The following is a 13,663-nucleotide window of genomic DNA, read 5'->3' as shown; positions in this document are numbered from 1 at the left end:
TATTTAAATTATTTTATAAGAAAATAATAAGTAATATTACTATTCTAATAAACCTGCTGGTTTACATAAAAACATTTAATAGAATGTAAATATGCTGTTTTCTTGCATTAGTGCTGAAAACTTTTTAAACAAAATGTGCTATACACTTTTCTTTCTCGGGACTGGAGTGGTTATGATAATTAGATGGGCGGGGCTTGTGACTGCACTATGCGGAAGTGAGTGATAGGGGTCCGTACGGCGGAGGAATACACCAAAGTATATAGTACCGGATCACCTTCAATACTCTGCGAGCGACAGTCTCACGGTGGAGCTTTGAACTGAGAGCGGAGCATCACCGCAGTCTAGTGTAGATTAACAAACCTAGTCCACTCTCCACCCTCAGATATGGTACGTATAGGCTTTTGCCATACACTTCTTGTTTATGAAACTGTGTTAATCTTTCTTGTATTTAACGCATTGCGATTAATATACACGTACACGACTAACCACCTGCTTGCCTCTGTTGCGTTTTGCGCTCGTGCAACAGCAAATTTGATTTTATATGCATTAGAATCTGTTCTGTATTTCAGTGCACTTCGCAAGCGATGGTTGCGTCTGTCTATTATTTTGAACGTGTTGCAGTGTTATTGATGTCATAGTGCGGCAGGAAATGTGACATATGCGTTTTATTATGGTTGGTGTGATGTGCTGGACAGAAGCAGACAGATGATCAGTGCTCACCACCTATTAAATAAGAACACCTTGTGCTTGCCTTCGTAATTGACGTTTGAGACAATATTTGCTTTGCTTTAGCAAATGATTTAGACATAGTTGACAGCGCCTGTACAAATCAGGCCAGTCTGAATAGAGAGCAAGACCGTAAAGGATTAATTCACTTAAAAAATGTAAATTAGTTAATCATTTTCTCACCCTTATGTCGTTGCATTGCAAACCCGTAGGACTTTATTTCTTACCTGGAGCACAAACGGAGATGTTAGAATGACTGGCTCAGTCACCATTCACTTTCGTTGTATGGAAAAAGATGCAATGAAAGTGAACGGTGACTAGGGCTGTTAGCCTGTCAGCATCTCCTTTTGTGTTCTTCAGAAAAAGAGAAGTCATAAATGGTGACACAAGTTCCATATTTGGTTGAAAAAATTCTTTAAATGTTCAGTGTAATGAAATTAATGAGATTTATTAAGCAGTTGTCATGTGAGTTGTGTTGGCTGTAGATGGTCATTGTTTCATCTTTGAAGATAAAGCATTATTACATGTATGTATTACCATGTTATTTATCTCAGCTGCTCTTTTTATTGAGATTTTTTAAATTAAAGTTAGCATAACTGTCAGATCTGTCAAAATAAGCACAGTTAGAATCACACATTGGCTTTATTCATTGGTTTAGGTTGGCAAAAACATATTTGATTCATTTTTTGCTGTATTAACTTGTTAATGCAACAGGTCTGTTTGTTATCTGTGCTCTGGACTTTTTTTTCTTTCTCATAAGAGCTCAAAATGGAGTGCATAAATCATACAGCTGGATACCAAATGAGAAAATAAGCAATCCTTTGTTTAAATGGTGTATTTTAGCTCAAGAAAGCAAACATTGTTTGTGAAGCATGGAAAGAATGTCCTGAGTGAGTTCAACAAAAGTCAATACTGACTCAATGAGTCCATACAAATGTTTCTGCTTCAGCTTCTCCACAGCATGCTGCCAAAGGCGCAGTATAATTTTTTTGGGTGTTGTTTAACCCTTTGATCTTTGGTGAGAATTATCTCTGTTCTGTGGTGAACTATGAATGGTAGTTGCTGTGTGAGGTGACTGTTTCCTCTCTCAGTTGCGTCTTTAGGATCTTTCTGGCCTGGTTGCAGCTCTAATTTTGTTGTGCCGCCTGTACAGGCAACCGTGCCATGGGATTCATTGGGCACTTAAATAATCATGTTTTTCTCACCCATCATGTAGATCGGTCTAGAAAAAGTCTGAACTACTTCATATGGGCGTCTCTGGGATGAAACTGCTTGAATGCTAAAACAATAACGACATAGTCTTTTTCTGTGTGTATATATCAGAGTTGACCAGCTGTTCAGTGTTCAGTATTGGATTAAAACACTTTTAAAGTTATTCTAAGGAATTTTTTAAATTTTTGAAACTTTTGAAACTTGGGAACTAAAATGGACAGATTAGCCTTAAAAGTATGGCTATTTCAGGGCTCGCTGACTTGACGACACACAGTTGGTTTGGCTCACAAGGAAGCCGCCTTCACAGTTGTGGTCATGAGTTTATATTCAGCCATCTTCCTGTCTTGGGTGCTAAGTTGTGGGTATATTGGTGTTTGTATTGTGCAGAAAGACAGTTAATGGAACTAGACTCTGTAGAGCATCTGTCTGGCAGCATGATGGTTCAGGGATTTGGGGACTCCCATTTACATGGTGTGAAAGTGGCAATACCACACTTATTATCGTACACTGGGTGTCCTGAGCGCCAGGCCAGCCTTCTCTCAGCTGCTTCTGCCGCTTGGCGGCTCATAATTCAAGACCAGATTCCAGGCAACGTTGCACAGCATTTCAAATCCAGGCCAGATTCCTGGCAGTGGTGTGCAATGATTGAAGCCTTGCTGGATGGCAAACAGCCTGGAAGACTTCCAGTAGAGGTGCAGGATCTTGTTCTCCCCTCAACAGCTCAAGAGAAGTTATCCTTTATGGGCAGGGCCAATGGGGAATCTGCGGATGGTGCATTTTCCATGTTGATTGTGGGGAGAAATCTGCATAAGGCTGGCCACACACTTGAAGATTTTAAGCCCGATTTGAAGCCCAATTTGCACCCCTGAACGATTGGGGTAGGGGGGTGGCGGCCCTATTCTAGGCTTGTCGCAAATGATTTTTGGAGTGCCCCCGATCTCAAAACATGTTTGATATTTACGACTCTTAATTGGGCTGCCTCTGACATGATACCCACGATAGCCAATGCGAGCGAGCAAGCGTCACGTACCGGATGTCGCGTGCTTCTTTAGCTGAAACTTGGCAGCCACAAACATGCCACGAAAATGGAGTATTGACAAAGAAGATCACTCATATTCTTTTTTTCTACTTTGTTTTTCACTGTAAAACAGAACACGCTCAAGGAGAGCCAGCTGACAACGTTGATTGTCCTCCATTTGTTTTTCTTCTCAAGTCACGTTTGATCTTGCGAGTCTCTGTAAGATCTCATCTCACTGTGAAATCATTCATGCGTTCGACAGGTGTGTGGTCTCGCAGTCGGGTCGAATCATCTAGTGTGTGTGTTTAGAGGTTTATAATGCTAAAGAATCAGTTAAAACTGTCATTTCGTCTGTGGTCTCCAACAGTTTTAAAATCGGTTAAGATTTGAAAATCGTCTAGCATGTGCCTGGCCTAAAAAGAGTACTACATTCTTATTGGTAGCTGAAAGCTTTAAGTAGCTGAAATGTTTATTATAGATGAACATTCATGTGAATATTGTTACAGATTTCCTTATTAGTTTTGATTAAATTTGAGACATTATTATTAATTTGGGTAAATTTCACATATAATGTCCATTCCCTCTCTAATAATGCTATAAATTATACAGGGCTGTGTTTCAGAGTGATTCAAACCAGTAACTATTTTTTAACTATTCAAAAAAGTCAAAATGTAATCAAAGTTGACCATTCCTTTTTTTTAAGCATTGCAGTGTTTTTTATTTTTTTATTTTTTTTTTTAATATATATAGCAACCTGTCACCTACATAAAACAATCGCAGCAATTAGCAAACAAGAACAATCCAATCAATTTCCGACAAGCCATATAGCCTGTCTGGATAGGAAATAAAAGACAATCACAATTTCTGTTTCATGTTGACTTTAAAAGAACTGCCTCATAAGAATCATTTTAAGCAGTGAGCTACCAGAGGTTTTTTTTTTTTTTTTTTTTTTTTTTTTTGCAGAGCTCTGCAGGGATACTGCTGGTGCAACCAAGGATAGAGAGGATTCATCACTCTTGCACATATCATATCACAACGTTTGACAACTAAGTTTGTTGTTTAAAGGGATAGTTCACTCAAAAATGAAAATTCTGTCATCATTTACTCACCCTCAAGTTGTTCCAAACCTGTATGAATTTCTTTCTTCTTCTAAACACACACACACACACACACACAAAAATATTTTGAAGAATATGGGTAACCAAAGAGTTGATGGGCCCCATTGACTTGAATAGTATGGAAAGAAAATACTATGGAAGTCAATGAGGTCCATCAACTGTTTTGTTACCGACATTCTTTAAAATATATTCTTTTGTGTTCAGAAGAGAAAAAAAATTCATACAGGTTTGGAACAACTTGAGGGTGAGTAAATGATGACAGAATTTTCATTTTTGGGTGAACTATCCCTTTAAGTCATTACGAAATAGAAATTCACCCTATTTATTATCTAAATGCATGTTATCTTACTATGAACTATTCATCCACGCATAGGTTTAGTTTTTTTGTTGTTGTTGTTGTTGACCTCATAATTTTTATCAGCATGTCGATTTTTAGAAACTCAATCTTCCCGTGAAATTATAGACTTCTCTGGTGACATGCGGAACATCAGTCATCTCATCCTCATAAACCCCACCCCTTTCTTAAAATTCTCCCAAGCTCATATTCAGATCTCCATCCAATCAACAACAGATGAATTGAACCCTGCACTGCTCTTTTTCCCCCAATTATCTCTTTCACCCTGATGTAATATACAATAAAGAAGAAAAGATGTTACTACTTCTAATAGACTGCGACTTCACTAGCCAAGGATTTAAATAAGGATAAAGGATGTATGTTCATATGTAGGTTGCATTTCAAGGGAGTTCGGATAGCACACTAATTGGAACAACATGTGCCGAGATCTCTTGCACAACAGCATAGTCATAATAGGGCAGGAAGGGACTTTTATAACTCTCCAGTTCATAGTTTGTCCCTACCTGGATTTGAACCCAGATTCTTAACCCTCAGGCTAAAAGACCCTTAGGGAGAGATGGGGGGAGAAAAATAAATGGTCACAAGCACATTGAGACAGGTGAGATAATGCATCCACGCAGGGAAAGGTAAACCCTGCCGTTGTGTTCGCAGACGGAGAGGTGTTGGCACAATTAGCAGAGATACGATGCCACTCAGATGATCTGAGATATAAACGTAAACCTACAGCTGGCTGTAAACTGAGATGACCACAGGAGCAGGTAAAGTGATGAGCCGCTTGATTTTGACAGACGGACCTTAATACCCTCCTTTGATTTAGCCGTCACTCTGTGTACCTGCCGATCTATCTCAGAATACGTCCTACTTTGCTTGAGTGACCCGATGGGACACCCATTTGTCAAATCTCAAATAATGGAAACAATCCCTGACCCTCGGCTTTGTAACCGTAGTGAGCTGCTGACGTTAAGCTTCTCAAAAAAAACAGCCCAATATCTTGCTGTACGATACCCAATGCGGCCCAGGAGGTTGGTACAGTAACATCGGCCTCAAGGGTCAGGTGAGCTCTCTCGGGGTCCGTTGTTCATCAGCCTGATCAGCCAGACTCACCGTTACGTGCTTCAGGTAACGTCTGCTCAAAGAGATCAGAATGCCTCCAAAGAGACCCATCGTCTACCCTGAGGAGAACTCTGTGTCGTTATCCATGGTCTACGATCTTCTTGACCAGCAGCAGTTCTTTTATAAAGAGCTGATCGAGCTACAGGAGAGAAACTACAAGTCCTTCCTGCACATGCTGGTGGACTCCACCAACAGCCGCATTGACAGCGTGGTCCGAGATGTACAGGATTTGAAGAACTGTCTGCAGCAGTGTAGGACTGAGCTCGGAGATGTCAGGCGCCAGGGTGCACAAAACGCCAAACGGGCCGAGTGTCTGGCAGAAGGACTGGTGATTGTTCGAGGAGCAGTGGATGGCCTGACCTCATTGAAAAGCCCTACCGCTGAGGTCAAACCCAGGAAAGCACCGGTAAAAATGGACAGGCAAGATGTAAAGACAACTTATGGCTGGGAAAACGAACCCAAGGCAAAGAGGCTGGTGGCTGACCTGACTGATATTCAGTTTGATGGCATAAAGGTTGCGATAGCATTAAGACATTTTTTGTGTGTGTGTGTGTGTCTGAATAAATGTAACTGTTTTCATTGTGGCCTTTAAGGGGATATTTATTCACCATTAAGTTTTTGAATTGGAGGTCAAAGTGGTATTTTGTATTGTATGCTGGAATTGATTGGTTAATCTGGGACCTTGAGTTTCTAAGTGGAAGCTTTAGAAGTGACGGTAGATGAAAGGGTTAGTTCACCCAAAAATGAATTACTCACCCTCATGTCGTTCCACATCCGTAAGAGTAAGGCCCCGTTTACACTAGTGCGTTTTCGTTTTAAAACACATACGTTTTGCTATGGTTAGGCCTGTCGTTTACACTACGCCGAGGTTGCATTTCAGTATAAATGGACCAAAACGGAGACTTTTGAAAAGGATGGCGTGGCTGCCCACGTTCACTCTGCGTATCCTTGACGACCATGTAAACAATAACATGGAGACTGAACTGCAATCTTTGCTGGCTTTGTTGTAATTTTTAGCAGCCATTGTGCAGTTTTTTTCTAATACTTTTCTAATACTTTTAATACTTATTTCTACATACGCAAGAGGCAACTGTTTACACTTGTACAAGCATTCCCAGTGTGCATGAACAGTCATGTGACATGCGTTTTCGGCCGTGTAGTGTAGACGGAGATCATTTCTGAAACGCTGTGGAAACGCCAGTGTAGACGAGGATTGTTTTAATTTTAAAACACCATTTTAAAACAAAAACACGCTTGTGTAAACGGGGCCTAGGACCTTCGTTCGTCTTTGGAACACAAATTAAGATATTTTTGATGAAATCCAAGAGCTCGTCCATAGACAGCAATATAATCACCACTTTCAAGGTCCAAAAAGGTACTAAAGACATCGTTAAAATAGCAGACATGACTGCAGTGGTTCAACCTTAATTTTATGAAGTGACGAGAATACTTTTTGTGCTCAAAAACAAAATAAAAATAATGACTTTATTCAACAATATTTTCTCTTCTGTGTCATTCTCATTTTTACATGCAGCACTTCCAGGTTCTACGTCAGAACGCCGACTCGTTATTGGCCGGCTCCTGCGTCAGAATGACAGGCATGCGTAGTGCTGCTCATGTGTGCAGCTTTGGCCAATACTGAGCCAGCATTCAGATGTAAACACGGAAACCTTCACTGTGCTTAATGCGGCAACTACGAAAGGATAATGACAGGGAAGAGAAGATATTGTTGAATAAAGTCGTAATTTTTGTTTAGTTTTTGCGCACAAAAAGTATTCTTGTCGCTTCATAAAGTTAAGGTTGAACCACCGCAGTCACGTCGGCTGTTTCAACGATGTCTTTAGTACCTTTCTGAACCTTGAAGTTGTTGATTATATTGCTGTCTATGGACGAGTCATATACCTTTCAGATTTCATCAAAAATATCTTAATTTGTGTTCCAAAGATGAACGAAGGTCTTACAGGTGTGGAACGACATGAGGGAGAGTAATTAATGACAGAATTTTCATTTTTGGGTGAACTAACCCTTGAAGTAGATGTTTTTGTTTTTCAAGAAAGCTTTATGAAGCACTTATGGTTTTTTTTTTTGGTTTTTTTTTTTTTTTTGTGACTTTTTCTTGATGACAGGACATCTGTGGCATTAGGGTTTGCTCAGTTCCACAGTAAAGTGTACAATAAAAATAAAACGATGAGTTATATGTTTATGACACCCGTTATCTCATCACTTGTTTTTCTTCTTTATTTCCAGGCTGACCAACTCACCGAGGAGCAAATTGCTGGTAAGCCAATCTGTATGCTTGTGTTGTATACATGCCCTGAATTAACATCAGTGCCAATGATGAAAGTCATGTATTAGCTACTTATTATCAGCACACCTGCTCTTCATTCAGCCAGACACTTGAGAAAGAATTGATCTTGTGAAAATAGTTTAAAACGGACATATATGTGAAGTTTAAATGCTGTTTTTGTCAATTTCCTCACAGAGTTTAAGGAGGCTTTCTCCTTGTTTGATAAGGATGGTGACGGTACCATCACAACTAAAGAGCTGGGCACAGTGATGCGTTCGCTCGGTCAGAACCCCACGGAGGCCGAACTGCAGGACATGATCAACGAGGTGGATGCTGACGGTGAGTTGGATGCAGTTCAGACTTCAGAAATCATTGATGGATCTGATGCCAACAAGATGCTATACTAAGGTTAGGGTTAGTTTTTGTATCAGTGTAGTGTAGGCAAACAGCTAAAGGGCAATGTTTGCACTTAACTGATTTGGGAAAAAAATCACAAAACTTGCATTTTATTGACATTTTTAATGTTAATTTATATATTAGGTGTCTATCAGCAATATCAAGTTTTCAAGTAAACATCCAGATATTGAAAAGAAATACAAAAGATTTATTCTAACTATAGTAGTTTTAGATCTGATTTTGACACGCATCTGATTTTTTTTTATAACTGTCTTATGTTTCACTTAAGACATTACTTAAGACTACATTTCCTTTTTGTTTGATTTTTAAAAATAAAATAATTCTTGTTTTTTTTTATTTTATTATTGACTCTCATTAAACTCACTCATCCTAACACCTCTGTACATAGTATCTCACCTAACGTTCCTGCCTCGTAAGGTTGAACTTTGACCTGTCTCGCTCTGTCTCATTATCTTGTTTTGTAATTAGCTTGTGTGCAAGCAAGCTTTCAGATATCACCAAATGTACCGGTAATGTGCTTGTGATGCCTCTCTTGTTACAGAGCTAATGTAATTAGTGTTCCAGTATGCTATGGTGTCTTTAGAGTGTCTTTTAACCCTAGTATCATTTAAACGTGTTGTTAGATCACGCAGAGCGCACTAGGTTTCTGATATACTGATTATTTGCAGATGGGATTGTGCGGTATGGAGTCAATTTTATAGGTCAGACAGCAGTAAAGCCCGTTGAATAACAGCAGGTAATAAAGACCTCATGGAATCCTTTACATAATCCACTTTGGCAGTGGCGGCGATGGAATCGAGAGAGTGTTTGTGAAGAGCTCCAGTAAGGAGAACATGCAATGTGAAGAAAAACACATACGCAAGCACGTGTCTACACCCACATTGTCAGATTACACACGCAGTGTGAACCCTCTGGGAATGGCTGGAGTGATCATTTTCACACACACATGCACACAGGAGGACGTCATATTTGTTCTGTGTAATGGAAATGTCCCACCTCAGCAAAAGCAAAACACAGCCTGAAAACTCCAGAACTGTTATTTTTCCTGTCTTGTTTAGATTCAAATTAAAAATGCACCAATATTAAAATCCTGGCCAGAAAGGTTTTATAAATGGCTGATAGTAAAATTCTACATTATTTTGTCTAAATAAATTAAACTTAAAAGTCTAAACACTAAATTCTACAAGTGAATTTAGGCATAACGGTATAATGTACAGTACAAAAAATTGATATTTATTTTGAGATTGATAAAGATTACATTAAACTGTGTTGTTAAATTACTAGTGTTTTAAACATTAACTTTAAAGGTGCAGTATGTAATATTGACAGCTCGTGGTTGAAATGGGTACTGCAGTCCAAATTCAGAATATTGGAGAGAGTTGTTTCCCCTGCCCCCTCCTCCTCAGACACAATGCTCATGCGGGTTGCCAGATTGAGGACATGCAGCAGGAACGAGCACAGTTGACAATAGAAAGCGACAAGCCATAAACTGCAAGTTGATCAGCTAATGTATACGTTTACAATGTTTTATTGCCGATGCTTTTTAGGTCGGGTAGAATCTGCGATATCTGACCCAGTTCGTTTGCTGGCTTCCATGGTTGCAATATGCTGTGTTTTCCGCCAACTGGCAACCTGGGTTGTCGAAATACTATTGGGTAAATTGACAGTGGGACAGTGGAACAAAAACATGTTCCAACACGGAACGCACGTTTAATGTAGAATAACTGGTTGTCGCATTGTTTTTCGGAGAAACAAGTATTCGGACTTAGAATATTTCCTAAATCTCTGCAAACATATTATGGTATTTTTTTTTTTTTTTTTTTTTTTTTTTTATGCTTTAGTTCAATCAGCGTATGATTACAGCAATGGTAATAAAAGTAAAGACAGAAGGAATGAGCATGAACAATTAAATATATAATCTGATAAGTAAAAAAATAATAATCTCTAATATTGATTTGTTGTGCATCCATAATTTAATGATTTATCTCATAATATAAGATTATAAACATGACGTTCATTCCTGATACCTTGCCCACACTGTGTTTTGTGCATCCTGGAGAGTGTTTGCTGTGGTTCAGCTAGACCCAGACACACTAAATATGTGCTATTAGACCTCATTACTCCTCATTATGCCCTGTTAAATTCCCTTTTCCTCCTGCTCTCTGCTTCCTGGATACTTTATCTGAGTTTTCAAACATCTGGGACCAGATCTGATGATTTTCTTTGTTTCTTTCAGGTAATGGAACCATTGACTTTCCCGAGTTTCTGACAATGATGGCCCGGAAAATGAAAGACACAGACAGCGAGGAGGAGATCCGCGAGGCTTTCCGAGTGTTTGACAAGGTCAGCGCTGAAAACAGGGAAAGATTATGTTTTTACGTCCATGGAAAGAGTGAGGAGGCAGGGGAAAAAAAACAAACCAAACTTGGAAAACTAAATAATAAGCCCTTGTTCCACATAAAGTGGGTTTCAAGCGATTCATGGTGCAATGATTTCCACATTCAGACATATTTCCCGATAGGTTTGCAGAGACATTTGATTGTCAAACGTTTAAGAAAAATCACCATTGGCCTCTTTTGCTTTCATTTGTTGAATGTTACCGGTGTTGCCCATTTTTTTCCTTTGCATTACGCCTCCACGATACGTCATTACTGATTTCAAAATCGCCAACTTTGGATTTAGTGCTTTAATATTTTAACAGCTTGACACGGCTGACTTATTGATCTTGTCTGTCTCTGTCAGGATGGGAACGGCTACATCAGCGCAGCAGAGCTTCGCCACGTCATGACAAACCTTGGCGAGAAGCTAACGGATGAAGAGGTGGATGAAATGATCAGAGAAGCTGACATCGATGGTGACGGTCAAGTCAATTACGAAGGTACATTGCAGCTTTGTGCTTTCCAGATTACCTGAAAAGGGGTACCGTTTTTATGCAGATTAAATATTACTTTTATAAATTGCCAATTTAATTACAATAATGTAGTTTGGATTTGGATGACGCAAGGTTATTTGAGTGTGTATATACAAAAAAAATGGAGATTAATTTAAAGGGGCAGTCTGGAAGCTAGTAGGTTTTGTAATATTGTGTCATGTCTGATGTGTCCACTTCTCTTTCTGTCCACAGAATTTGTACAAATGATGACGGCAAAGTGAAGCTCTTCTGTTCTCTCCTGACCTCTTTAGAAGACAAAAAAAAAAAAAATCAGTCAAATGTTTTACTTACCTCTTACGCAAAAATATTCATTTATTCATACTGTTTCTGTATAGAAAAAAACTGAATGTTAAAAAAGGAAAATGTCCATATATAGAAAAAATATATGAAAAAACAAACAAACAAAAAAAAAAAAAAGACATAAACAAACATAAATGACCTGCATGTACTGGTTAGTGGTCCTGTTCCCAAAGAACTGCTTAGACATCTACAAAAAGATCAATCAATTAATCCTGATATCAAACCTTCAGAAACTAAAGTAAAAGCATCTGGTGAACTGCTTAACTGGTTCCATTTGCTAGTGGCGATGTTTGGGCTGGCCAATCGTCTTCTACTTCCTGTTTCTGTTCTACATGCATGCAGCTTGAGTCCGGAGCCGCTATTGGGGCGGAAACCTCAGCGATGTCTGTCGGAGTGTTCTGGGGGGTGAAATTAAAAAAAGAGGGTTTAATATTGTTTGGGGGAGGTGGGCTCGGGTTTTCAGAATCTGCATAGAGGAGGAATGAATGGGACCTTTGCAGTTTGCTTCAATAACTAAATAAAGAGATATTTTTAAGAAAAATGAGCGGTTAAGAGATTTTAAACTATGTTTGGCATGTCAAGATATTTGGAGTTTTGTTTCTTTGTGCATTGTGCCCGGTAGTAGGGGCGTTTAGCGGGAGGGAGTGGCTTTGGAGTTTAAGGGCGTGACCTTTCACCTTACATGGAAGCGTTTTTCGGGTAAGGGCAATGGTGACTGTATCATAAATGTTTTATCTTTAGTTTTTCTCTGGGCTCTGACTGTGAGCATGTTGATTACTCTGGAGAGTGCAAAAGAGGGCTTTGGCCGCCAGGGGTTTGTTTCGACTGCCCACCTTCAGTTCTGTTTATGTTCATTCCAAGTTGTATATGCTCGTCTTTTGATTTTTTTTCCAATAAAAGAACATGAACTTGAAGCTCTCAACCTTGTTTGTCCTTTTTGTCATCCTCTATTGAAATGAACATTTAGGGGAGCTTTTGCAGCCAGCCTACAGACATCACCATGGCAACCACTCTCTTTTTCTGTATGTCTCAGTGTATATGTGTCATGTTGCATGAGCACTGATCTATCCAAGCGCAGGCTTGAGCGCGTCTGTCTTTGGGGATTTTAGGGGTTGCCTGGCAACCTGGATCTATGGCTCTGGTGGATGAGGGAGATATCAAAAACCATGTGGGAGCGGGAGAAGAGACCCTGGAGAGATGGAAAGAGAGAGAGAGAGAGAGAGAAAGAGTGTGTGAAGTCTACAGCTGATTAGATCCACATCCAGTAGTCAGGCAGAGTTTATCCCTGCAGCAGATTTACAGTATGTCCGTTCATTATTGCAATTAGTATTTTGCATTTCTCCAATCGATCACTTGACCACATCATTCGCATCAGATGTATTGTCAGTGTTTTGTGCACAATTTTCAGACTTGCTCTTAATTTACAGCTATTTAAAGTCTGAGCTCAGTGACAGTGTGCTCGGGGGGGTGTGGAGATGTGCTCAGCAGTGAGAAACAGGATACAGTGACAGGCGTGTGGGAGGAGAGAGAGATAGTGCTAACAGCCCACGTCTCTCTGCCCTTCTGACTTATGAGCTGCACGTGGCTAAGCGTGTGTATGTGTATTAAATACATTACTTAATCCAAGAAGAATAATCAGAGAATGGTTAAGGCTTCAGAAAATCTTTGGCTGAGTATGCAGAATATGCCCTTAGTCGTTTAGATTAGACCCTTCTCAGATATGGCAGAATGTTTTTTTTTGTCATTTGGTTGCAGGCGCTGTTTGGTCACCTCTCTGTCCTCTCAGTCCCGAACACAGCTCAGTGGCACCACAGAAAGATAAAACGCACACATCATGTAGGGAGGTCCAAAAGTCTGAGACCACATTTGAAATTGTTTGTTTTCAATTTTTAAAGGGTTATTTCACCCAAAAATCACCCTCATGTTGCTCCAAACCCGTAAGACCTTTGTTCATCTTCGGAACACAAATTAAGATTTTTTTGATGAAATCCAAAAGCTATCTGGCCTCCGATAGACTGCAACACAACAACCACTTTCAAGGCCCAGAAAGGTAGTAAAGACATTGTTTAAAATAGTCCACGTGACTACAGTGGTTCAACCTTAAACCCTGGGTATACTTTTTTTTTTTACGTGTACGCTAGTGTACACGCACAGTCGAACGCACAGCCTTGCAAAGCATACTTCA

General features: G+C 39.6%; 1 protein-coding gene and 1 long non-coding RNA gene across 2 annotated transcripts in view; both read left to right on the top strand.

The window, feature by feature from the left end:
- The window catches only part of LOC127498962 (uncharacterized), a 425,088-nt gene that overhangs the window by 74,960 nt on the left and 336,465 nt on the right, over nucleotides 1-13,663 (top strand). The window lies entirely within an intron of this gene.
- calm1a (calmodulin 1a) lies at nucleotides 210-12,392 on the top strand. Its single transcript, XM_051868984.1, has 6 exons — nucleotides 210-387; nucleotides 7,790-7,820; nucleotides 8,025-8,168; nucleotides 10,483-10,589; nucleotides 10,989-11,124; nucleotides 11,371-12,392. Exons 1-6 carry the CDS (start codon nucleotides 385-387, stop codon nucleotides 11,397-11,399), a joined length of 450 nt encoding a protein of 149 aa, XP_051724944.1. The 5' UTR covers nucleotides 210-384; the 3' UTR covers nucleotides 11,400-12,392.

Source organism: Ctenopharyngodon idella, chromosome 17, assembly GCF_019924925.1.
Source record: "Ctenopharyngodon idella isolate HZGC_01 chromosome 17, HZGC01, whole genome shotgun sequence".
In the NCBI taxonomy this organism is placed as follows: Eukaryota; Metazoa; Chordata; class Actinopteri; order Cypriniformes; family Xenocyprididae; genus Ctenopharyngodon; species Ctenopharyngodon idella.
Note: the sequence above shows the minus strand (reverse complement) of the source record. Positions and strands in the feature narration are given on the sequence as shown.

Coding starts and splice junctions, on each gene's coding strand:
- calm1a (XM_051868984.1), top strand. Junction 10,590..10,988: donor CTTTCCGAGTGTTTGACAAG/GTCAGCGCTGAA, acceptor TGTCTCTGTCAG/GATGGGAACGGCTACATCAG. Junction 11,125..11,370: donor CGGTCAAGTCAATTACGAAG/GTACATTGCAGC, acceptor TTCTGTCCACAG/AATTTGTACAAATGATGACG.